At 42.7% G+C, this 23,843-nt stretch overlaps 1 protein-coding gene across 4 annotated transcripts in view; it reads left to right on the top strand.

Annotated features, from left to right (window-relative positions):
* Positions 1 to 23,843, top strand: part of PRIMA1 (proline rich membrane anchor 1) — a 47,727-nt gene that overhangs the window by 12,437 nt on the left and 11,447 nt on the right. For 3 of the 4 annotated variants that reach the window (XR_009745177.1, XM_061463892.1, XM_061463890.1), the window contains exon 4: positions 15,301 to 15,430. Coding sequence is in view for 3 of the 4 variants with exons in the window: in XM_061463892.1 (XP_061319876.1) it covers positions 15,301 to 15,430 (130 nt within the window). In the remaining variant the exon portion in view is untranslated. Of the gene's footprint in view, positions 1 to 7,277; positions 7,522 to 15,300; positions 15,431 to 23,843 lie in introns of those variants that run through there. The other variant, XM_061463891.1, reaches the window with a different exon arrangement.

The raw sequence follows: 23,843 nt of genomic DNA, 5'->3' as shown, positions 1-23,843 counted from the left end.
TATGATTGTCCCTCAGGAGCTGATGGGAGGTTGTGATTGAAAACTGAATTGAACCACCACATGTTTTAAAAAGTGAGGTGCCAAAAAATTTGATGTGGACAGATTGGTGTAGTTGCTGCAACATGGGCTGAGCATCTTGGAGAGCTCAGACTTTCAGTTTCCTGTTGGGTGGGCCTTTTGTCTTGTGAGTGCTTTGCACCTTTCCAAACAGCCATCGCAAATGCAGTTCTAACCCTAAAGGCTCAGCTGGAAGGACCAGCTTTTACCTATTGCTCTTCTGCCAAAAAGACCAGTTCTGAATAGTTTTGAGATGTTTGAGCACACTTGAGGAGTCTTAGATTAACTTCTCCCAGTTGCTGATGCCCAAAGGAATTGTTAGCAAACAGATGGGGGTGGTTTTGTCTTACAGTATAGGGAAGATATTTTCCTACTTCATACAAACTAGCGACTTCATACTTCATACAACATAGAGACTACCAAAACTGAACAGTAGTGGGAAAAGAACTACAGTAGCACCAAATGGCAGGGGGTACATTGTCTCCTGTACCAAGACGTTTATAGTAATAAGAGCTACTGTGAGAGAATATTGTTTTACTACAAGTCTAGTCTAGACAGTGACTTTTTTTGAATGCAAGCAGAATGCTGAAACAGGGAAGCCCTTTCAGTTTTGATAACACAGCTGTCATACTGTGAATTACAGTCTTGTGTGAGAGTATTGTTTATAATTCACAAAGCAAAACCAAAATTTGATTCTTGTCTTCTCCCACATACACTTTTATTTTACTGAAGGGCTGTGACTCTAAGAACTGACAGCAGGATTTTGAGGCTTTCAAATCCAAATTGAAATCCAGCCCTGCAGCCTGGAGTCATGGATAAAGGCACATGCAGAGTCTAATCCAGGTCCCCATGGTGTTATTTTCACATCGCAGACACTACTTTCTCTGTTAGCAGAGTGAACCAAATCATTAAACATCCAAGATGGGATTTAGGCAGAACTTGCCCACCTAAATCAGAAATGCAATAACTAGATTGCCTGCCTCAAACTGCAGGTGCCTCTGATTTTATCAGACATAAAGACTTCAAAATCCTCGGGTGTTTTTTTATTTTTTATTTTGTTTTTACCTTTAGCATAGTTATTTCTGGAATAAAAGTTACAAGTCCTCACCTCCCAGTCAAAATAAGAAAGTTAGCGTGAGAAGATAGCTTACGCAGCAAACAAATATGAAGTTTGAAATAGTTTGGATTATCTGGGATGTTAAATTAAATCTGAAGAGTTGGATTAGTGACTAGAACGCCAGTAAGACTGGAAAGGTTCATACTAATACCTTAATGATAGAATTCTGCCTTCACTTGTGCACCTAATATGCCCTCAATTTAGGCTTTTGTAAACTCACTATTTTTGTAAAACTCTGGTTAGATCAGACTGTCATTCCCAGCTTCCACTGCTTTTCCAGTTCAATGTTTTTCATCACCGTAAATTCTGAGATGTTTTATCAAGTCTAATTTTTATTTAGGCAAGTGATGAATCTTTCCCCTGCTCTGGGACCTTGCAGATTTATTTTGAAATTTCCATGCAGGAATAAATCCATATTATGGAAAAATCCACTCCCTTGAAAATGCGCTCGTTCATACATTTTAAAGTATTTAAAAGTAAGAGCCTCAGGCCAGATTCTGCAGTGCAGGAATCACTGTGAGTTCTGTTAGCTACGATTAAAAGCATTGTCTAATTTTGAAAAAGGAATCATCAGATATTAAACTGCTGCTGCAGTAGAACAGTCCTTTCTGCTCCGAGATGCATGCTCCAAGAGCTGGGTTTCTTAAAATTTTTGTTGTTTTCAGCAAAAGGAATTGGCTAAGCTGAAAACATTTCCTGTGTGGATGGTGGTCCATTTGTACATCCCAACCATTTCACTGATGAATAAGAGAACAGATCTTCAAGGAAGTTACTGATGAGTCAGAGGCTGCTGATTTACAAGTAACTGTGGGGTCCCCTGCCTGTTGCAGGAGGAGTTGTGCCTCAATTGAACAAGTCAGAAGTAAACACTTTATTGGCACAAACTGTTCTAGCAGGGAGGGCCAAGCAGCTGACATTGGTGAAGCAGACCCACAGAAATGTATGTTCTGGTAATGGTTTTGTGTGTTGTCTTTGTTGTAAACATGACACAAAGGTGTTGCACTGCCTGTATAATTGCAATTTACATGTAATTTTTAAGTGAACATAGCAGATCAAAGAAGCAGCAGTCTGGATATTTGGGATGTTATCCCAAAACTAGTACATAGTGTCCATTATTATAGTACAAAGATAGGTTAATAAATGATGCCACTGCAAAAATAGTCATTAATAATTATGCAAGTTAACACTTACACTGGTAAATCATACCACATTATATAGTAGCAAGATGTGAATTCCCAATTGTTATTAAAATTAATTGTTTTATAAGTTTGAAGTGTCTTTTAAATGGAGCTGATATTTCACCAGTTCATTGATTAGAAATATTTTACACAAAAATCTGTTCCTTGACAAATGCTACTATTAAACTGGACTTTTACCAGCAGCACTGCTACTATTAAACTGGACATTTACCAGTGGATCAGATTCTGTTGGATCATTCCTGGACATCTTCCTTTCCTTTTGGAAGCAGTGCATAATCTTATTTCTATTATAATCTATAATCTGCTAATCTATTTTGTAGCCACTGTCAAAGGAAATGACTATCAGTGGAGCAAAGGGGGGATTTGGTTTAACCCTCTGCAAGCTGCAGATACTGTACCTCAGCGGAGTATCATTCGGCAGCATTGGCTGCCTACTTCTGTAGGCTTCAGAAGGGAGCGATGGTGACAGACTTGTCTGTAAAGCCTGAAGAAAGTTCAGATAGAAACCAGTAACCAATTTGCTTGCCTTTAGAACTGTAAGGTAGCCTCGTGCATTGTCTTCTAGCTTTCAGAGAGTTACACATGTACTGAGTGGTGACTGAGGACTTCACATTGGGCATTTGGCATGGTGAAACTGCTTGAGCTGTTAATATTCTATATTTTATGGACACTGCATAAAAAAATATCAGTTGACAAATGTAATTTTCTTTCTATTAGTATTAAATATACTCCTGGTTTGGAAGGCATTTGGCACTTCAGTTCCATTTTACTCTTGGAGGATCCTTAATTTTATTTCTCTTAAATTGAACCTGAATACAATTTGAAAAAGGAACTTGAGTGCACTAGGGCAGGGGAGTTACTAATTGGACTTTTCAGGGACATTTTTAAGTGATATCTGTAGCCCTTATTTCCACCAATAACTGAGCCACTGAAGTGATACAATGATACATGTACATACAATTCACGTGTACAATAATACAGTGAATATCAAACAAGAGGATTATTTTTATATAGATGCCCTACACTATCAGAAGTATCTGCTACATAGTCAACCAGCTGTTCCCTAAAACTCGGACACACAACTTGCAGTATGGTTTTCTTTGTAAAGTGAACTCTTTAAAGCCATTGAACTTACAAATCTGAAGTATACCTATTAAAGTCACACTCTTCATATAGTGCCTGAATGCCCAATAGGCATACCACTAATTTTTCAGAGATGAACACAAACCAGTGTCTTAGAAACTGCTGTTACTAACACATTAGGAAAATAATCAAAGTATTCCCAAGTCTTCCACAATCTGTGTTAGGAAATTCAGTCTGCAGTTGGCTGAAGCTAGTTTTGTAGCTGCCTTCCCTGAAGGTACTAATTTCAAGAAAGTATCAGCTCTAAGATGTGAGGCTTGTCCAATCTTTTCTATTATCTGGAAGTTCCTGAGCTCTTTAGAAAGCCGCTAAAGATCTAAGAGGTAGTATCTTAATCATTCTGGTAGCACTGAATTTTACTCACATTTCATAGCCTACGCCTTTGATGGCACCACCCATTTGATTACCATTCATCCTGAAGAAGTACAGATCTGAACCTTAATTCAATCTGTATGTAGAACATTATACCAAGAAAATCTCATCTTTCTGTGGGATTAAATCTGCCATCTTATTAATCATTTGCTGATGAGAAACTGATCATCAGTGTAGGAGCTTAGACTTCTGAAATCAATTTCAGCTGTTTGAATTTCAGCCTCTATCATCCCTCCTTTGAAGGCCTATTTGCTGCAAGAGCTGAAAGATGGACAAGCTTTCAGAAGGCTTGTTGGTGATGTGCTGTGACTCCTGCAAAGGAGACAACATGACCACCTTGTGGAAAATGGCAAAAAGAGTCCAGGGTGCTGCTTTCCCCTCTGACACTGACCTGCTGGGAGATCCAAAGAGAGTCAGCTACCCTATCAACTACTTGGAGTTATCATATCTGAAACTGAGATACTTTTTCTCTTCTGTAAACTTTGGATTTGGGATTAGTGGATGTCAAGGACTGAAGATTACTGTTATTATTAGGCTCAAATGTGAACAGTAATTGCTATAGACTTGATCAGCTATGTCCTGTCCTACCACTCATTGAAGAGGAGGCTGCACTACCACACAGCAAGAAGGATAAAGCACCTACTGTGCCAGGACCAAGAGGCAGAGCCTATGGCCATGCAGTCACTGCATGATAATGAAAGAAAGGAGGAAGCCTGAGGGGCTGGACAGGAACCCATTGTGCAAAACAGCACTATATCATGTCTTATTTCTTCTCTGTCAATGACAATACAGCTTCAGCAAAATCCTTACAAAACAGGATGTATCAGCAGATAAGGGATTTAACAGCCTGGAAGAGCAATCACTCTGTGTACTTACAGTGTCCATATAAGTGCCACTGCCACAGTACCTTAACATGCTCAACTCTACATGACTTCACAGCACCTCTTGGGGCATAGGTTTCATCCCAGGGTGCCTGAGGCTCAGTAAAGCAAGGACTAGTTTTTTAAGGGCTTTTATCATTTACAGATGTTAACTGAGCTCTCCAAACCATTTAACTACCTGCAAGCATTGTAAGCCATGGCCCTCTCCACCGTATTTTGGAGAGGACACATGCTTTCTATGTGCTTATTTACTAAGCACTTCCTTGATGTTGATATGAGGTAAGCAGTGAGTGGCAGTGAGGGAGGACGCAGGGAGGATGAGGCCAGTTTTCTATTCATGTATTTGCTCCTTGGCAGTCACTTCTTCATGAGATGCCCTCTGCAGCTGCACTGCCCCATGCAGAGGCCTGTCTCCCTGAAATATCTTGCAGCTGGTGATGAGCCCATCTTCTGCCCTGAAACAGCCTGAAAGTAAGCCATCTTGACTGGGAGAGATAACTGTCTAGAAGGCTTATTTCATATTGTGGTCGATCTGGGAGGTGATACTGGTTATGTGATTGAGAAGGAAAGCAATGTGGGAAAATGCATCTCCTGTCCCCAGTGAGTTCCAGTTTGGAAGTGACCCTTTACTTCTTTCACTGGTCCCTAGTTTGTCTGATGTCAAATGCCTCAGGCCCAACACTGTTAGTCTGCAAGCAAAGGTGGCCCTTTTGCCAAGAAACTTGAAGAAGTCTCCACGTATTTGATTCATGGCATCAAACCTCCTCCTGCCTGTGTTGAAGTTCCTCATGCCTGCCCTGAGCTGTGTGGGGCTCAGCAGGCAAGGTGCCCACCTCAGCAGATGCCAAAGCAGAAGCTTCTGATTTTTAACAGAAGGAAGCTAGGGCCTCACACAGCGGGGCAGCCAACTGGCTCTTCACAGGAGCAGCCACAGGACAAGCATACCTGGGGTATGCTGGCAGGGGATGGGCTGCAGTATTCGCAAGTACTTGCAGTCTGCAGGACTAACTGAAGCCTATTACAGGTGTTAAGTTCATCCTTAAAATGTGTTGAGAGTTCACTCACCTCTGTGTATCATACTCATTTTTAGATCCTCTCTAGGAAATCTGTGGCAGCCAAAGCAGGTTGAGGGAGGGATGTGTATAGATATCTGTATGTCTGTGTATGTGCATTGTGTTTGTGCTTGCTGAATACTGATAGAAACATGCTAATATGCTTTCAGGTTCAGAGTGTTGAAATGGCAAAAGCAGACTTAGCGTGAAGGTTCAGGATGCTCTTTCAATGCCATAATGTGATGAGGTCCCGTGGCTTGCTGGGGCAATCAGGTGATCCTCATCACTGATCTTTCCCTGCTGAAGAATAGCAACTGCTCTGTGAGCACGTCACTTGCCACCAGAGAGCCAGACTGTGTGTTTGTGCAATGAAGTGGATGGTACTATGCTGGCACATCTCTGAGCCTCTCAGTAGTGCTTCTGTTCAAAAGAACTGAGAATTGCTGTCCTCACGTCAGTGCTGTGCTGCTGTTGTTCTAGGATTGGAGGACTGAGACTTCTGTCCCTGTCCATGGGAAGGAGAAAGGCAGGCTGGGGGTGAAGATCTTTCTAGAAACACCCAACAAGCAATGGGGAGAGCTGAGGTTGGAGCCCATGTCCTGAGAGGAATTTCTCTCTTCTATTCATGGTGACATTCGGCCTAAATAGAGAGGTTAAAGTCTGTATTCTAAAACTCAGAAGATTAAACTTAAGGTTGTATATCTACATACCCAACTTGAAGCATTTGGCTTTCTGAGTGCTCAGAACCTCTGGAAATCAGGCCACCTTCTAAAACGAATTCAAGCATACTAATTTAACAGCAAATTTTCAGACCAGAGGCACCAGACACCCACTGATCTGATCCATGACTCCCTTGTTTTGGAAAGCATGCTGCAGGTACGGCAGGGTTCGCCCGAGTGATGGCTGTCACATGGCGGGAGTGCATAGGACTATCTGGGGTTGTTCCTAGGACTATCTCGGTACTGCCCAGCCTGGCTCTGATCCAGGTTGCAGAGAGCAAGGAAATCTGAGGGTGCCCACGAGGCTCTCCAGAGTGACGGTGTTGCTGCAGGGAAGAGGCTGCCTTGCAAGGCACAGGCTTCAGTTCTCATTGTCTCGGGACAGAAACTGACAGGGTGTGATTTAATTGGACTAAAACCAATTCAGTCCTTTTTGCTGAGGGAGAATCAGATGGTGAGGGAGAACCAGTGTCTCAACGGGAGACTGCTGTTTAGAAAAACGTGACAAAGTCAGATCAGCGGGCCGTGGCTGACGTGAGTGTCCATTGTAAAGATAAATGCCAGAGCCCTGTGTTAACACAGAAGCTAGCTATGATGTAATCTCCTTAAAAGCCTTTTTTCCACAAGGTCTTTAAATGATCATGCTTTAGAAAACAAACTCTCCCTCTGTGTTTGCTAACCCTACTCTCCTCCAAAAGACCTTGGCAGCTGAATCCATATTTCACTCCTATTTACAGGGTCATACCTCAGTTCTGGCAGATCCGATCAGCTTCACCAACAACCTAACTGCATTAAGGCTGGCAGATCTGGCCATCAGCTTGTCAATCTTTTGGAGCAGACTTTCCCTTCCTACCATTTTTTATAGTCTTTTGACTGCTCTCCTGTATGCATCATTTTCCTTCCATAACCATGTAGGACTCTGAAATGTCAGTTTCATCTGCAGCCTTGAAAAACTGATACAAGTTACCCACAAGCTTAGCATCAGCCCTTCCTGGGCACCTTATGGTATCCCACCTCATTTCTGTCCATAGGTCTTGACCCCACATAGCTCCTGGGCCCTGCATCAGTGTGCCAGCTTGGGACAGAGATCTGGCACCTGCCTAGGAAGTCAACAGGGGAGTTTGCTGCTGATACCCCTGTAATGTAGTTAATGACCACATCCAGTGTTTACATCTACTCCCAAGGAGGAGGCAACATGATACAGAGGGTAGGACTGGCCAGGAGTCAAAAGACATTTTGTTTCCTGGCTTTTTCACTGAGCTTTGCACCAGCTGCTTCCTTGCAGTGTGCTTCACTGATGCCTGTGCGACCAGTACTTTCATCTGCTATTATTTTTATTTTGGTCCTAATGATATATTCAGTTTCTAAGGGACTCCCAAATCTGCCAGGGAAAAGCAGCTGCATGAGACCTACAGACAGCACAGCAACATGTATAATCCACTGCAAAACCCAAACCTGAATGCATGTGGGTTCAGTTAACCTCTAATGCTAAGATCATAAGCACCACACTTAAAAATCCCCACCCAGCTCCTCTCTTTTTCACTGGCTGTATCCAGGCTCAGTTTTTTTCAGTGGCAGTTCCAGTGTAGTTTCTTGCTGTGAGCCATGCACTCCTGTATCGCCAATGACCTTCAGAAAACTCCTGCAGAGCTGCCCCTTTCCTCCACCTCCTGCAAACTCCAGTCTCCAAAACTAAGCACAAAACTGAGCATGTTTCTTGTTTCAGAAGGGAAGTATTTCTAGAAAGGGGGAGAAAACTCAGGAGATCAGAGAACCAAGAGCGTAGAATAACAGCATCTATAGTGTAAAAGCTGTGGGGGAGGGAATTTCTCCAGCATCATCCCACACGTTTTTATTATAGCAGAAGTTCCTGCTATCTAGTGATTGCAGTATCGTCCTTAAAAGTGTCGTAGGAACATATGCACAGAGCAGCTGCATGATACAAACTTGTCTGCAACATACTGCGATAAACAGAAGTATCATCTGCTGCAGGAATAGCTGATTTCCACCAGTATTATTTAACCTAGCTACTCCAGAGAGGCAGTAACAGGGCAGGCTTTATGCTGAGCACAGCACTATTGCCTGGTAGTAGTTGTTTACCCAATTAACTCATGGCACTATGGAAGTGACCCTATATTTACAAGCAACAGAAAGGACACAGATCTATAAGGAAGTAAAAACAAATGAAAGAAAATCCAACATAGGTGGTTTGTTTTTTTTTCTGAATGACAATTTGCCCCCAGATTAGGTGTTTTTTATTTTCTTTAAGCCAGTCTGTTGCACATTGTGTGCAGTTACAGCCCAGGGTGGTGGAATAGGATATTGCTGCTTTAAAAGCATTTCTTTGGTCTTTCATCACTGGGTAGCATCTTCCTCCTGTGCCTGTTCTCTGTGTAGGATCACAAGGAACAGGTCCAGCAGAGGAGCTTTCTGGGTCACTACTCTTTGGAGACTGTGAAAAACCAAATTCTTTCCATTGTGTTCGAATTTAGTGGAGATGAACGTGCCCAAGTGCACTTCAGCTGTTATTTAAGCTGTCATTCATTGCTGCTTTATATTCCTGCTGCATTGACCCAGCCCCTTGATTTAATGATGGCTGTTAATAGATCTGACTTTCTGTAGTGCCCATCATGCACCTTTTCCCCGTGCTGACTCTCTAAGTAGCAGCATCTCTATCACTTTGGGCAGAACAGCCCTGGGAAGCCACAGTGCAGTAGGAATCTCATATTTTATTGTCTTTGCTGGATTTAATTCACACAACACTGTTTTAGTGTTTGGAGTTCCCCTTTAAAGTTTGCTCCGTTTCTGCTTCTCAGGGGGAAGCAAGGGCAAAGCAGCACCAGGGCTGGGCCACATCCCAACCATTGTGCTCAGAAACTGCCAGAGCACTGGACATTTAAACATCATAAAATCATAGGGGACCATTATTGCAGCTGCCACTGGGAGAGAGGAAGTCTGCCCAAAGCCCTCTGGCCAGCAGTTAGATGGGTTTGGGTTATGACCGTGGCTTATTGTGGGGCAAAGAAGTTTTCCCATTGCAGTTGTGGCCAAATCCAGTTTATCTTCCTTTAGGATTTAACTTACAGTGTGTAAATGCAGCTGGCAGTGGAACCTGTGCCACCACCAGCTCATGTGATTGAGGCTAGATCTGCTCAGACTCCTGCTGTCTTGGATTTACCATAGCTGAAATCTGAGAATGCCTCTACCTTGCCCTCCTTGAGTCTGCTCATAGTCTTTGTTCTGCATTTGCCATGCAGTCTGGAGATGGTGCAGAGGAGGATTATGGCCTCTTGCAGGCTGTTTTCAAGGCTGTGGCCAGCCAGCTGGGGAGGGGGTTGACCCAGCTCCCAAGGCTCCTGTTGATACCAGCATAGCCTTTGGCACTTGATGTGATGTGCTCCTGCATCTCCCCTTCAGCAATTCAGGTGTGGCCTGGTGTGTTGTCTGCAGGCAAAAACTGTGAAGGGAGGCTGATGAGATGATTTTTGGACCTGCCAGAGAGACAGCCAAGTGCGTCCATTCATATTTTATAGCTCCTATATCTTCAAAATGAATCATTTCAGACACATACAGAGGTGTTCCAAATGTGAATATTTGCTCTTATGTGTTCATCTGGTGCAAGGAATCTCAAGTGCAGGGAAGAAGGAGAAGGAAAAAATTAGCTGGTAGAGTTTCTCGCATTCTCTCACCAGCACTTACTAATTAATCCTGTGGAGCCACTCAGAATGCAAGCACGTTTAAAAAGCTGTTGGCAGCAGTTTCACTTATATGGATACATGTGTACACCCCTTTGTGTACACCCTATATATGCATATGTTAAATATATATCTATCATATACATATCACTTCTACATATATATGTCTGTTTATACACATACATATGTTCAACACCTTGCTGTGTTCAAGGCCAGGTTGGACAGAGCCTTGGGTTGCATGGTTTAGTGGGAGGTGTCCCTGCCCATGGCAGGGGGGTTGGAAGTGGATGATCTTAAGGTCCTTTCCAGCCCTAATTATTCCAGATTCTATGTATGTGTATGTATATATGTATGCATACATATGGTGTTTATATATATACATATATATACACACAAACACCAGGGAGTTCCTCTGACAGCATGCAGAAACCTGATGTGGTTAGACAAGTCTCTTCATCTGTCAGTGGAAAGTGGCAGTCCTTCCTTCTGTAAGCCAGAGTCCTTCCGATCACCAGCCTGAGCATTGCCTTCTGTGGGTAGCTGTGGATGCAATGTGAACATGAACTCAGGTTTCCTCTGGCCAACACAACATCCCAGGGCCTGTGTGTTGGGGCAAGTGTGAGGCTGGGGAGAGTGGAGGAGATGCTGCATGGCATACATGTATGCATGGCTTTCTGCTCTGGGAGGGGCACCAAGGCCCGCCATCTCCTGATCAGCCTCTTGTCCCCCATCCTCACAGGAAATTTTGCCCTCAGATCCAATGAATGGATATGGTTCAAGGGGAAGTCATACTTTGCCTATTCTTGAAATGTCTTTTAGAGTAACAGCTGAAGATCTATATTTGTATCAGGGTCTACCAGTACCACAAACTCCATTAGAAAGTTCTTTTGAAGGATTTGTTTTCCCCATGCTGGCTACCTCTCACTGTTAGCTGCCTTGGGTACACAACTGTTAGCTGCCTTGAGTACACACAGCACGTTCCTACCACATAGATCATACAAACACATCTGTAGTGGTTCCTACGTGGCAGGGTACTGCAGAGGACACACTTGAGCTGACACTAACTTGCAGATCTCTCCACATCACTCTGGGTTAGATAACAAAACCTGCATCCAGAGAGCCCACAGCCTCCAGGGCTCTGGGGATTGAGCTCCTGACCTTCATCAAAATTTGGAGCAGTGCTTATGAGCATCATCGTGCAGATGCTGGGACAAGGTTCTCAGTTGGTTCTGGTCTCACAGCTGGGTGCACTTCTACTAGTTTACATCACTTGAGCTCTTGGTCCTTTTTTATTAGCTGCCTAGAGCTTCACTCTGACGTACAATTAAGTTAGTCAGCATTAAGTTAATCAGCACTCACTTTGGGGTGAATGTGCGCTGCTGGAAGGAGTGAAGGTCCCTAGCATTAAAGTAGACAAGAGACCTCAGGCTCAGCACTGAAATCAGCTTTCTCAAAAAAGATGTGGGCACGTAAGGGAGGCTCTCCTTGTTTCTCGTCTTTTACACAACACAATGCTTATAAAAGTGTCCAAGCCTTGGTCTTTGTGTGTGGGTGTAACTGTTCTTCTGTAGGGTTTCCCCTCCCAGAACCCAAGTTATTTCAGATTAATCGGGGCATTCACTGGACTCCTCTATTCCACAGGGGTCTGGACACCTTGCTGTGAAGAGACCCAAATTGCAACAGATTGAATGTTCCTCTCCATGTTTAACTGGAGTGTCCTGGAAGTCTTTCCATATACCTTGACATCTGAAATCACATCTAAACCTCTTCACATTTTCTGTACTTGTTCCTGCATCCCAGTGCCATAATGGCTATAGGAACTAGTGGATTCTCTCTGTCTTTCAAATAGAGATGCCTACGTGCAAATTATGCAAATGTATCAAAATAATAAAGCAAATAAGAGGAGACTAGAACCCTGCCTTAGCCAGCAGATCAACAGGTCTCTGTGACGTACATAGAGGTTGGTAGAAACCTGCATCTCCAGTTCTTTTTAAGTTCCAACCAAGACTGATAAAACACTTGAGGCCCTTGGAGTATGAGCCTGCCTTTAAATAAAATCCAGTCTTGCTTCCTAGCATGATAATTAAAAGTGCATGGCTGATTCAGACAGCCGTGCAATAGCAAGAGGAGTGCTGCAGGCATAGACATGGCAGGGTTTAGCCTGTTGTTGAGTATACAGTATTAAAAAAAGGCAGATGTCTTATAAAGATGATTACGCCAGCACCGTTGACCTTTCTGCAAGAACAGGAATAAAAGCAGGAGGGGAAACAATAATCAGTTTTGATTTATCTCAAAAGTGCTCTTCCTTTTTTAGGCATGAAGCTACTGCTGCTGTAGAAAGGTGAGGGAGGTCGCTGTCACTCTTCTATGTCACGTCAGTGCACACTCACCAGCTGCTTGGAGCTGAGCCTGTGAGTGGATTGACACACTCAGACCTCAACCAGAGACACCTCCCCTGGGACTGCACATGGGAGCATGGGTCACTGCCTCCCTTAGATATTTTCTGGCTCAGCCCTGTGTTTGGTTTGTGTTTTGTTTTGCTTTGCTTTGTTGGGCTGGTGGATGAGTGAAAGCTGGTGGGAAGGCATGCCCTGATGCAGACTCCCTGGCTCAGCACCGCTGCTGAGGACTACACAGAGGCACCAACTGATCCCAGAGTAGCCCCCATGATGGAGCACTTACTTTCTCCTGACAGACTTGGTGTTACTTTCTAATGGCCCAGCATTCCCATGCAGAGCAATTAGCCTACAACCCATACCACAATGGAAAGTAATAACCCTGACCAAATTAATGTTAGGAGTACTAGATTTCCAAAATCTGAGCTTTAGAAAGTACAGCCATGACTACTAAATATAACCTGAGGGAATATCCAAGGATTCCAGTTCCTGTTTCTATATTCTGTTGCAGGCAGTACAAGTATGTGTGCTTTTATAACATACACAAAGTAATTTAGTGCTTAATCCAGAAAATTAAAATGGCTTTGTGGTTGGTTTTTGGTTTGGGAAGCTCAGGACAATTTTGAGTGTGACCCACTCTGAGATTTGCTAAAAAGAAATCAGAGGTTTCTTTGTAATTTTATGTAATTTTATGAGAACCTCCTTTCTGCTCTATTATTGTGCCAGGGCATTGAGGGAAACCCTCTGTAGCTGAGCTAATCTTTCCTGGTATGCACATTTCTGGCTGGAGCCATGTGTGTACAGATACCTGCTAACATTAGAACTGGAGCTGTGTCTTTATGCTGAGCCTTCAAAACAAATCTAATCAAAGAAAGCAACCATGTAAGATTTTTGTGGTGCTGAAATAGCCTGCAGGATGCCTTTGCTCTAAAAGTACGTTTTCATTAATTTTTTTTTTATTAACTTGGATCCAGCCACCTGCTGTAGGTCTGAAATGGGTCTGTTTATTCATTGTATTTATTTAGGCCTGGTGCTTTTGGGAATAGCAGAAGGTGCTGGCCCTCTAAGAGTAAACCTAACCAACTGTCGTACTTCATACATTTTAAGGCCAGGAGAAAGAAGGCATGGTGCTCGTGCAGACCTTCCAAAGACAGAGAATTTTCTGACTTACATAATTCTTACTCTGTGTCCAATCTCTTTAGCTGAATTTAGACTTACTTATTTTAGGAAAAATGAACAGTCTACCTTAAACTATTTTTTTTTCAGTTAAATACCAGAGCTGATACACTACTATAATGGATAGTTACCCTTAATGATAATAATTACCTGTTTCTAATCTATTCACCTTTCCTGAGTCATTTACAAACTCTACTAGTACCCAACACCCTATTCTGGGGGGAGGAAGTCACTCTTAAAAAAAACACATTGTCTCAGCAATGACTTCCCATTTATAGGAGTTTGAGACATACCAGTTGTCAGACTTTAACTCAGTTTACGTGTGCTACACTGCATAGCTCTATAGTTTCATAAATCCAACATCACGGGGAATTAAGTTGAATATCATACCAAAGACTAAAGTTATCACACCAGCACCAGTACATCTATTTAGCAAACCAGTAATCTCCTCAGAAAATATCTACTTAGTTTGACAAGATGTTTTTTCCTAAACCTATGCTGCTTAGCATCAACTATTTATTACAATATTTTATTAATTGAGACATATTTTAACTTGTGCAGCTGTTTGTGATGTGTATAACTAGAAGTTCAGAATATAGGATATATTTTGCTCTATTTAATTCTCTGCTTAACTGAACATGTAGATTTAGACATTTCCATTGAATGATTCATTATGCAACTTCATTTAAGGTGACCCAAATTCTCCTAGAGTTTATGTGATTGCACACACTGCAGTAGGGGTCTCTTCTGCCTCTGCAACACACTGATACTGCTCATGGCATTGTCTGTTGCTCACCATCCTTTAGGAAATGTGTCCCCCTCAAAGCACAGGAGAAGGAATACAGCCCTGAAGGAAAATATTTTAACCAAGTGCCGCCAGTATTCCTTCCAATGCAAAATATCGTTTGTATGAGTGGTACTTACATAGACATTTCCTACATATTAGACATACAATTCAAAGACAATGTAATGAGCAAGAAGCTTGTCAACTATAGTCCTCTAAAAGCAATTAATAAATGTAATAAAATTCCTGTTCTTTTAAAATAGATTCCCCCTTCCTCGCTCCAAGGTTACAATGATCGCAGCTGCAATACTGATGGGTAGGCACTGCTGTGGCTCCCAGTAAAGCTCCCCTAATGGGGTTTGAAAGCCTGCCCTTATCAGCATAACACGCTTCTCTAAAACTAAATCCGATGCAGCAAGAGATAGCTAATGCAGAGGGAGAAGATATTTTCTATGTGTAGCAGAGCTGAGCACCAGGTTGTGGACAACACTGACACAGAGAATTTGGTCATCTGAGGGCCATGACAACTAGAACCAACCAGAGGAGTTGATTGCTTAGGAAAAAATTTGCATCTTAAAGGTGAAATATTTGCATGTCTGTATCTGTCTGTGGCCCTGACTTAGTGCTATTGCATGAGTGACTGAAGCGTATCTGATTATACACTATTCATTTGGGAGAACTCATGTATTTTTCCACACTCTTTTTACAGCTCCCAAATCTACCTTTTGTCCCACTGAAGAAACATGGTGGCCAGGCCTGGTTATTATCATTGCAGTATGCTGCGCCACGCTAGTGTTCCTCTTTGTAGTTGTCATCATTTGCTACAAAGCCATAAAAAGGTAAGACTCCAGATGCTTTTACTGCACTTAGGGCAGTGCAACCCCACAAAGCTTGATCCAAGGCTTGGCTGACACCTTGTTTTGTTTAAAGACATCCTAAAGGCAAAATGCGTCCTGTAGTCAATGTGTGTTTTCATTGTAAAGTCACTTTATGTACCATATCCTGCCTGTTTAAATGGTGAAGTTCAATGCACAGTCATGTCTATGAGGAGGAGAAAAACTAGAAATGCGATACAGCCACAATGTTCAGATTAATAATAATTTCCCCAAAGCCAAATTGCTGAAGGTTGCTGCAGAATGTCAATAGCTTTGGCTTGGCCAAGTGTAGAGGTAGAAAACACTGTCTTACCACTTCTGGAAGTATTCAGAATTTACATGTGAGGTTTTTGGCTCAGGCCCATCACAGATTGTAGTATTTCAAATTGATGCAAGTTCTTTTAACTCAAACTCTAGGGTAATTTATATTGGTTTTCATTTGGAGGCTCTACTTCCAGTTTCTTCTTGCTTCTGAATTCTCATCTAGAGAATCAAATGTAAAAGCTGTCTCTTTTAGTGTAAAAGCCAATGTAAAGCCTATGTACAGCATGTTGCTGTAGTAAGCATTTCAGCTCACTGTCGTTGTAATAGATGAGCTTGCATAGGCCTCCAGCAGTTAGAAAGTATTGTCTTCAGTTACATAGAAAAATGGGAGTGGGAATAATTTTTTCATCTAATAATATTTCGTATTTCTGGTGGAAGAAGTCAAAACTTTTAACATTTCTGTATGAATACTCCAACTGCAAGTCCAAAGTGTCAGTTTAGAGAAGAAAGTAACTTGGGAATTGTATCCTGGATGGAGGGAGTTTCTTTCCTCCTCTATTGGTTTCAGTGTGGCTCTGACAACACCCTACAGTCATGGCTTCATGGTGTCACTGTTTCATACAGTAGGTGTCTTGCACAGGAGCTGCTAGTACAGCCGGGTGACCCAGCTGCAGTAGAGAATGCAGCATGCAATCCATAACTCTCCTGAGATACTGCAGTGACAAATGAATTGCAGCTTGGACTAAAGTTTTTTTTCAACTTTGTGATTTTTGAGTGATACTAAAAAAAAAAAAAAAGGAAAAGAAATGAAAAAATGAAAATATCTTTCATGGAAAATGTTATCTGCATGAAAAAAACTGCAAGATTTTTGGTGAGCCTCAGTGGGGATATCACAGTGATGGAGCATTGCACATGCTTTGTAGTTGTCTGAAAAATTTATGCAGGATTTGGAGGATAATGTATCCAAGAGCATAAAAAAGGAAAACTTCAAATGAGAAGACAGAAGTCTGTATTTGATTTCTTGTTAAATTTACATAAGTATCTTTGCTGTTCTAGTTTAGCTAAAATGAATGCTTATTAGTTTTAAGGATTTGGAAAGCTTTCAATCTACTGACAGCACTTGTAAAAAATCATTTATGGAGGACTGCAGTTGGAGTCCAATTAGATTGGTATCACACTGCAAAGTCTCTTACTTGTAGTTCCTACATTGTACAGCCTACCATTGGCTGCTCATAAGGGATTGGTCCAGTTCCATGTGTAATTCTATTAGTTTCTATTAGTTTCAAAACCAGTTATTGCGCTTACCTTCCTACTGCCAAATTGTGAATGATTTCTGCCAAGGCTGCAAAATATACCTATGGGAGCAGAAATTCTTCAGGGCAGTTTGTGCCTAGTGAAGAATTGCTTGTCAAATCTGGTGCTGGTATATGGGAGGAATTGAAAAGAAATGTAAACAGCAAGTTTAGAGCTGCCTTGAAAAGGCTTTGGGAGTTCACATAACAGTCTTATGCTTTGTGTTGGTGAAGAATAATACTGATACTTGATGAAGATACCCATTGTTTGTCAACAGTCTGAATATCAGCATACAAATCAGCTGCTTAAACAGGCATTAGGTATACAGAAGAGTGAAAATTCCTCAGATATACTTATTGTTGACATTCACACTGCTGACAAATGCTAAGCTAAAAGCTGCTCAGACATGGGATGGACAGCTATAAAAGAAAATCTTATTAATTATATTTTTACAGGGCAACTAGAGCATTCCTTTTCATCAATGAGTCCTTCCTGAAACAGCTCTGCTAAAAGGATGCCCTGAAGTTCCTAGCAGCATTCCCCAGTAGTTCAGGGTCCTTGATCTACTGTAAAAGATATCTTTTGATAAATGCTAGGAAATAAGGTAAGATGCTTCACAAGAGAAGCATCTCTGCCTTCAACGCAGAGTATTGTTACATATTGTTGAGCTAGTGTGAGAAGTCCTTCACTCTGCTTATTTACTGGGAGGCAGTGGCGGCTAGAGAAAGAGTAAGGGGGTTAATTTGGGTGATGCTGAAGCCAAGGGTCCCTCCAGTGTATTCCCAGCCTCTGGTTCCATGCTCTGCCCTGTCCTTTTCCACACCCGTATTCCCACCAGCTGGCCTCTTCAGTCATCCTCTCAGCCCTTGTTCCTGTGCATCTCCTGGAAGTGGCACCTCTGTCATTGCAGCATCTCTGACGGATCTGTCTTCTCCCCCCACTGAAGAGATGCTGAAGACTGAAGTAACCGCAGTCACCTGGTTGTAGGGTGTAGCAAGAGTTAAACGTTTTAGTAGGAAAATACAGGCAGAGATTTATTTGCACAGAGCTTGGATCTGTTGTATTAATCCCTCACTTTCATAAGAATCAAATTTCAAGTAGAAAGAAAAAGAAAAATCCTATTGTGCTCAAGTTAAAATCTCATTTACTGGTTTCAAAGGGCAAGACCCAATCAAACTCTCTCATGTCTGCTTTTCTGTAGCTGGAAGAGAGGGAGTGACTGGCCTTGAAGTATCGTAACTCCACTGTATTTTTATTCAGTCTGTATAAAAAATGTTTCTTGTGGGTTGTTTGTTTTCTCTCGTAAAAACTAAAACTTCAGCAGATCTCTGATTTTAGGCAGATCAGTGCTTCTTTGTATAAAATGACTACCAGAGCCAAGCAAGCACACTGCTACCTCTATCTCTGCATCTCCCCTGGAAATACTGATGTTCTCCCAATAGTAAGTGGTCGTAAGAAATGCTGAATTCCATTCCAGTGGATGGACTTGACCTCTCTGATCCCTGAGGGAACTAATACCATAATGTGCCAATCATCTTTAATCCTCAGGGAACTACTAGACAGGTTAAACTATTGGGAAGATACATATGGGGTGATTCTTCAAAGGCTTTTAAAGCAGTCTCTAAATTTCCTGTGTGTGATGCTAGCATCTGCAGTGCTGGACACTGTATGACTGGCATACCAGGTACAGGTGTGCTGCTGCATAGATCAAGCACCAGAAGAGATAGGATGTGATGCTGTGTTGTGCTGCAGCATGGTTACACACATCATGATAGCATCCTCAGTCTGGCAGTGGAGAAACAGCTATTTTCTCTGGTCTTGGTGACAGAGAAGTATTTCCTTTTTTAAAAAATGTAAATTTTCTCCTAAGAAACTTTTCCATGGCACATTAGAGAAAAAAATTAAGGGTTGGCACTTAGCATAGGCAGTAATTGCAGTCTGACATCTGTAGATTTCTAGAACAGCCTTAATCACTGGCTAAGGCTGAGGTCCGCTGTAAGCAGAGGAACTTTTGTGCTCATTTCATGGTTAAGGAAAGTGATCTCACAACCAGTGATTTCAGTAATACATAGGAGGAGCAGATGAAAAACAGCTTCAAAATCTGGAATACCTCCAGGTAGTTCTCTTCCATGTCTCTCTGTGTAAAATCCTGCCATTCTTTCTCTTTCCCTGGAAGACTGTCACCAAAAAGTAAAAGCAGGATGTCCAAGGACAGTTCATAAACTAACACAGAAGAAAGCTGGATCATTTCAGTATTACATGGTTTGTGGACTTGGGCAAGTGCACCGTGAATGCCAGCAGCTTTAACAAATACTCATCTGGTATAAATCAGTGTGGACTCACAAACAGTCAGTGGAGATCAGTTTCTTTAATCAGCTCTGGGATGGCTGTTTTTTAAGGGATTTTTTTAACATCTCCAAGTACCTGAAGAATAATAATAGTAATAGTAATGAGTAAGACAGTAAGGCTGGAGGGGAGTGGGAAGTAAACACAGTAAAGAGGATTAACAAGAGTTGTTTGGTAAATAAGCAACTGACATTGGGGGTAGAGGGACCTGAAGTGTATAATCCTATTTCTGCAGTTCATGGTTTGTTAGTGTCTATGTGAAGAATAAGATAGTTACATAAAAGAGAAAAATAAATCCCTGGCTCCCTGTATAAATTAAGATACTAGAGCCATCTCTGAAACCTCTAAGGGGAAAGCAAAACTGACCCTCCTGGTCTCCATGCCAGCTGATGCTCCAGCTATGCAACATGGCAAGACGTGTTTCTGATGGTTTTCCAGCATGTGGAAAACATGTATTTAATATTTTCAGAACATCCACACAGTCTGAGATGATTCATGAGCAGCCCATTGTGCCTAAGGATGTGACTCCTTGGCTCTGATGGAATTTAGGTAGGATGTATTCCTCCGCTCTCAGATGTACCACAGGGTTTGCTGACAGTCCTCTTGCTAAGTCAGCAGAAAAACCAGGCTGTGGGAGTGAGGCTGTGGTGAGCGGACACACTCATGGTGCTCAAAAGAAAGAAGAAGGTGGTATGTGGGGGCAGATCTTTGCATCTTTAGTGCAATTTGTTGACCTCAAACTAGTTCAGCTCTGCAAAAGGGGTCGACCCCTGAGAAGTGCCATTTAAAAGGGCATACAGTCTTCATCAGGAAGACATAAGAATGTCACTGAAGGCAGTTGAAATACGAACTTCAAAATAGTGGAAAATCTAAGGAAAAGACCGCCATACTGTATACTGGTTATTTTTTCCACAACTGGAAAAAATATACTGGTAAAAATATACTGGAAAAAATATACTGGTTATTTTTATCAGCAACAGGATCAGCATCTACCACTGAGCATCACTATCCAGGTCTTCAGTCACCTCTAACCAAAGCCCAACATCCCCTTGGGTTGCTTAACCTCTATGCTTAGTCATCTCCCAGTGGTGAATCCTTGGACTACAGATGATCTACTAATGACAATTTAAATACTCTGAGCGATCTTTCTGCAAAAGATCCCATTTTTTAATCAAGAAATGAGTTCATGGAAGCACTGAATGGTTGAGGTTGGAAGGGACAACTTGAGATCCTCTAGCCCAAACCTGTACTTTAACAGTCAGCTACAGCAGGTTGCCCAGGTCAGTGTCCACCTGGGTTTTGAATATCTCCACAGATGGAGAGTCCACAACCTCTCTGAGTTCTTGTTAGTTTTATTGTGTTCTTTCAAACTATCACTATTTATTAAACTAAATGTAGCCTTGCTTGATGGAAACTGTCTGCTAGTACAAGGAAAATCAGTTGTTCTTCCAAACAGTATTGAAGTCTGGGTGTTGGTTATGCAACAGTTTCCAGGGTAGTATACATGAGACAAACCTCAATTTTAAGTAAAATAGCAGAAATATTGCTGCTGCTAACTAGCATGCTCACTTCGCAGATCAATGGCTGAGGAGTAAAGTGGATAAAACAGCCTTTCATTTGGAGAGATAGCTGAGCCAACTCACATGGGTGGTGCTGTGCAGCAGTTTGCTTTCCTGTTGCCTGTGCAGTACATGTTGGTCAGATAAGCAAGAGGATCTGCTCTTCAGTGCTGTCAGTCTGGGATTTTTATAATTAATACATGTTTGCATAACTATTATAGTGAGGGATTTCTCTCTCTCTTTTAAGTTATACCAAGATGTTTCTCATAACTGGGAATACGGGAAGCCTTCGGAAGGCTGTAGTCTTTAGCATAAAACAAGTGGTCCAAGTGTTTCACAGAGTCCTCTCCTGTGGGTCATTTTGCACTTGTTCACTCCTGATTTGTGGTATATTGACAAAGATGCCAACGGAACTCTGCAGAGCATTATGGTCTATCCTGCGATCAATTAACTTTTCACTGTGACCAGAAACAAACTTCCCACTTTTCTCTTCTGTGCTGCAGATGAGGGTACCAGATTGAATGGGCAGAAGTCTTGCAGTAGATTCAAGTATTATACAGTCACTGCCTCCATGCAACTCTAATAGCTATGGGTGGGTTTTACAGGCTCATGCCAGAATATAATGCTCAGGCTGGTCTAATTGTATTGGTTGAAATATTCCTGTTTTACTCCAGCACAAATTGAAGATACAAGTGGATACTGGAGCTTTGAAACGTACCAAAGAGTTGCCAGGTGTACCATGAGTTTATTATTACAGTTTTTCTTGAAGCCATAACTTCTGAAGAAATCTGAATAAATCTGAGATCAGGGTTCTCTTCACCAACTAGCCTAAAAACTGACTTCACACTCAAGGCTCTTACATACCCAAGGTCCTACAAGGCAAAAAAAAATAGAAAAGGTTTCTTAGAAATCCGTTGAATTCTTAACCTAATCATAGTTTTTACAAGCTGACACAAGAGCATTTGTGGCTGACCCTGCTGGTGAAAAGCCACAGCTGTGGCTGAGATGTACCCAGCACAATGTGTAGGGAAATTTAAAGAAAGTTATTGGCTTGTATCTGGGATATTTGAGCTTAGGACCGTGTTTGTTACAGCCTGCAAGAGCCCAGCAGCACCCTGGGATGCCTGGGGCAATCCTTTTTATGACTCAGAGGAAAGTGTACCCATGGTAGTAGGGTGGCGGATCCATTACTCCATTACTCTGTATCACTCAGAAATTCCCTCTATACAACGAGAATCCCATGGGAACCTGCTGGGTGCTTTTATTGCATCCTTTTGCTTTCCACAAAAGATTTGCAGTGCATCTGGAGTCAAAGCAGTAAAGCCTGATTTCTCCAGTGGCTGAACAACTGCATCTTCCAGTGGGGTTAGTGGACACAGTGGATTTGCAGGAGGTCTAAAACCCTAAAAGGTAGAACAAGAAAGCCAGGAAAGTATGGGAAAGCCCCAGAAGTTCCTATGTGCCCCACACTGCCCCAGGCAGGCTCTGCCCAATCTCATTTTGATCTTCCTCAGGGTTACAAGAAACCAAACCCGCCTGTGGAGCAGCTAAGCACCAGTCAGTCCCCTATCCATCACACGCATTCAGCCACCTTCAAGATGACTGGGACTGTTCAGCGCACCTCTCAGCCCTGTGTCCATGCCCCATTGCTCCCCAGTCTCTGTCCTTTCTTCTTTTCTGCAGAGGTTTATTTCCTGCATCACCCCCACGTTGCCCTGAATTTGACCGTGCAGAAGATACCCCTCCCCACTGGACCTTTCAGCATGCTTCTGGCCAGCAGCCCTGGGTTGGCCCTGCCCTTGGCTCTTCTAATTCATGGCTTCTACCAATTTTGACTTTGATGCCTGGCTCTAACGCAAAGTGCAGTGTGCAGAGACCCAAGGGAAAGGCAGAGCTCAGGGAACAGCAGGAGCTGCGCTCAGACATGCTTCCTTCTGTCAGCCAGAGGTAATGAGGCATCTGCCCATGGCAGTGTTATTTCCCACTGTAATCTGTGTGCATAGTTTCACACCTTTGTATAATTAGTCACAACAAGGTGTGCAAACAAGATCTCGGCATTTCCATGCCCTCAGGTGTTGATAAAGAAAGGCTCAGGGAAGCTTGTCCTCACAAGCTGGTTTCATGGGTCTCCACTGCTGTGAAGGGAGGTCAAATCATACACACCGCTGCCTTGCTGTGCTGTTTGCTGCCATGCAGCCACACTGCCTGGGGAGTGAAAGGATGCGGACAGGGTCCCTCTTTGCAGTGCTTTGATGCTCCTCTAGTGCACATAGATCACTTGCAGCCACTCTCCAGCCCATTGCAGCTGTGCTGCCACCACTTGTGAGGCTGCGTGGTCTGATTTCTGCTCCTTCTGTCCTTCCTTCTCTGCACCCCCCATACTTATTGCTGACTATTCATCATGCTTTGGGGTTGCTAAGCAGCACACAGCTCCCTGCTCAGGAGAGCCTTATGTGGAAGGCGAGACATGTAGTAGGTCCACATGGTCCTGCTCTGCCACATGCTTAGCTCACTCTGACTCTTGTGTCCCGTCTGTCAGCAGGCTCGTGGCCACTCCCTACAGTATGGCTGGGCTGGAGAATGATGCTCTGGTTTGTCTGTCTTGGAGAGTTGTTGGCAAAATGTCCATGTCAGTGCTTGTGGAGACAGGCATCATGACATCCATTCCTTAAACTAGTGCCAGGTAATGGAGTGAAGCACTAATAGGGTCTGATGTGTAGGATCTGATCCTAGCTGTGTGCAGGGAACTGTGTGAAAACAGGGTCATTCCTTATTCTGGCCTTTAAAAAGAGGCTATACAAGGAGGCAGAGAAATGGTGCCACCTTTGGTGTCTGCTTCTAGAGGCAGTAGCATGAAACCTTATGAAAGACGTTAACACACCCAAGCAGGGGGAACTGCAGGCTAACCTGGTTCT

The sequence above is a fragment of the Pezoporus flaviventris genome, unplaced genomic scaffold (genome assembly GCF_033815535.1).
Source record: "Pezoporus flaviventris isolate CSIRO_AGI_PZ_B2104156 unplaced genomic scaffold, CSIRO_AGI_Pfla_v1 ptg000036l, whole genome shotgun sequence".
Classification (NCBI taxonomy): domain Eukaryota; kingdom Metazoa; phylum Chordata; class Aves; order Psittaciformes; family Psittacidae; genus Pezoporus; species Pezoporus flaviventris.
The sequence above is the reverse complement of the archived record's forward strand: the minus strand, read 5'-3'. Positions and strand labels throughout refer to the sequence as shown.